This window comes from Colobus angolensis, unplaced genomic scaffold (genome assembly GCF_000951035.1).
Source record: "Colobus angolensis palliatus isolate OR3802 unplaced genomic scaffold, Cang.pa_1.0 Scaffold64, whole genome shotgun sequence".
NCBI lineage: Eukaryota > Metazoa > Chordata > Mammalia > Primates > Cercopithecidae > Colobus > Colobus angolensis.
In genome coordinates this window covers 361,871-364,101 of record NW_012120043.1, presented here as the reverse complement: position 1 = coordinate 364,101, position 2,231 = coordinate 361,871, and the positions used below count along the sequence as shown (strand labels likewise).

The 2,231-nt window shown below is 56.0% G+C and overlaps 1 protein-coding gene across 1 annotated transcript in view; it reads right to left on the bottom strand.

Moving 5' to 3' along the window:
• HCN2 (hyperpolarization activated cyclic nucleotide gated potassium channel 2) overlaps positions 1-2,231 on the bottom strand; it is a 34,291-nt gene that overhangs the window by 4,017 nt on the left and 28,043 nt on the right. The window contains exon 6 of the mRNA XM_011964086.1: positions 2-266. Coding sequence (XP_011819476.1) covers positions 2-266 — 265 coding nt within the window. The remainder of the gene's footprint in view (position 1; positions 267-2,231) is intronic.

Genomic DNA, 2,231 nt, shown 5'->3' with positions numbered 1-2,231 from the left:
CCAGGCGCGCCCCGCTCCAGCGCACCCCCGAAGTAGGAGCCGTCGGACAGCTTCATCTCCTTGTTGCCCTTGGTGAGCACGCTGACCACGCCGTGCTGGATGAAGTACATCTTCTTCCCGATGGTGCCTTCGCGGATGATGTAGTCCCCCGGCTGGAAGACCTCGAACTTGAGCTTGGTCAGCATGGCCGTGACGAAGTTGGGGTCAGCGTTGGCGAACAGCGGCATGGAGGCCACCAGCTTCCGGCAGTTGAAGTTGACGATCTCCTGCAGGGGGGAGGCAGGGCTGGGTCCGCTGCGAACCCCACGCCTGCTTCCCCCTCGCCCTGCCTCTGGGACCGGCTCACCTCTCAGGCCCCAATTTCCTTATTTGAGAGACGGGCTCAGCCCCGCAGGCCGACCGAGCTGCTGCCGCCAAGGACGGGAGAAAGCAAAAACGCTCCCTGCTCCTCGCTATTTGACATCGTATTGGCGAGATCTGCCAATCCAATCGGACCAGGAGGGGCAACTGTAGACATAAGCACTGGAGAGGAGGCCAGGTGCGGGGGGGTGGGCTCACGCCTGTGACCCCAGCATTGTCGGAGGCTGAGGCGGGAGGATCGCTTGAGCCCAGGAGTTCTAGACCAGCCTGGGCAACATAGTAAGACCCCCGTCTCTACCAAAAAAAAAAAAAAAGCCAGGTGTGGTGGTGGGGCACCTACTCTGAGCTACTCAGGAGGCTGAGGATGCAGGATGACTTGACCCCAGGAAGTGGAGGTTGCAGTGAGCCGTGATCCCCACACCACTGCACTCCAGCCTGGGTGACAGAACAAGACCTTGACTCTAAAAAAAAAAAAAAAAAAAAACGGAAAAAAAGAAGGCCGGGCACAGTGGCTCACACCTGTAATCCCAGCACTCTGGGAGGCCAAGGTGGGTGGATCGCCTGAGGTCAGGAGTTTGAGACCAGCCTGGTCAACATGGCGAAACCCCATTTCTACTAAAAATACAAAAAATTAGCTGGGTGTGGTGGCACATGCCTGTAATTCCAGCTACGCGGGAGGCTGAGGCAGGAGAGCCTCTTGAACCCGGGAGGCGGAGGTTACAGTGAGCCAAGAGCCTGGGAGACAGAGCAAGACTCCATCTCTGTCTCACTCACAGACACACACACACAGTCGGGAAAGCTACAACATTTGGTCAAACTATTAGGCGATTTTTGAAAAAATCAACATAAAAAGCAAGGGCCTTAAGATAAATAGATGGTGTTAAGAGCGAGTTCCCCTTAGCATGGCGGCTTCTAAGGACGGCAGTGTTCCACCTTTGCTCCATGTTCACTTTAGGAACCAGCTATCGAGCTGTGCCCTTATGACGTGGGCACTGATACTTTTGTTTTTGAGACGGAGTCTTGCTCTGTCGCCCAGGCTGGAGTGCAGTGGTGCCATCTCTGCTCATTGCAAGCTCCGCCTCCCGGGTTCACGCCATTCTCCTGCCTCAGCCTCCCAAGCAGCTGGCACTACAGGTGCCTACCACCACGCCCAGCTTTTTTTTTTTTTTCTGAGATGGAGTCTCGCTCTGTCGCCCAGGCTGGAGTGCAGTGGCACAATCTCGGCTCACTGCAAGCTCCACCTCTTGGGTTCAAGCGATTCTCCTGCTTCAGCCTCCCGAGTAGCTGGGATTACAGGCACCCGCCACCAAGCCCGGCTACTTTTTGCATTTTTAGTCGAGATGGGGTTTTACCATGTTGGCCAGGCTGGTCTTGAACTCCTGACCTCAGGTGATCCGCCCTCCTCAGCGCCCCAAAGTGCTGGAATTACAGGTGTGACCCACCGCGCCCGGCAACAGCTGCCATTTCTAACCCAGGGAGATTGCGCCTTCCTCAGCCAGGCCCAGGTGACCCTCGCGGCCGCTGAGCCTGCAAAATGGCGCAAGCCCTCAGAAGGAATCTGGACCTAACCCAGTGAATCTGGACACCCGGGCCCTGGTTTAGCATCCATGTGGAGATCACCTCACAAAAGACCAGAAGCACAGAGAGGAGGCGCCAGGTGCCCCAGCCAGGAGAACACAGGGCAGTGGGTATCTGCGTGTGTTTGTTTTGTCTTAAAAAGAAAAATAGTGGCTGGGCGTGGTAGCTCACGCCTGTAATCCCAGCACTTTGGGAGGCTGAGATGGGCGGATCACGAGGTCAGGAGATTGAGACCATCCTGGCTAACACGGTGAAACCCTGTCTCTACTAAAAATACAAAAAATTAGCTGGGC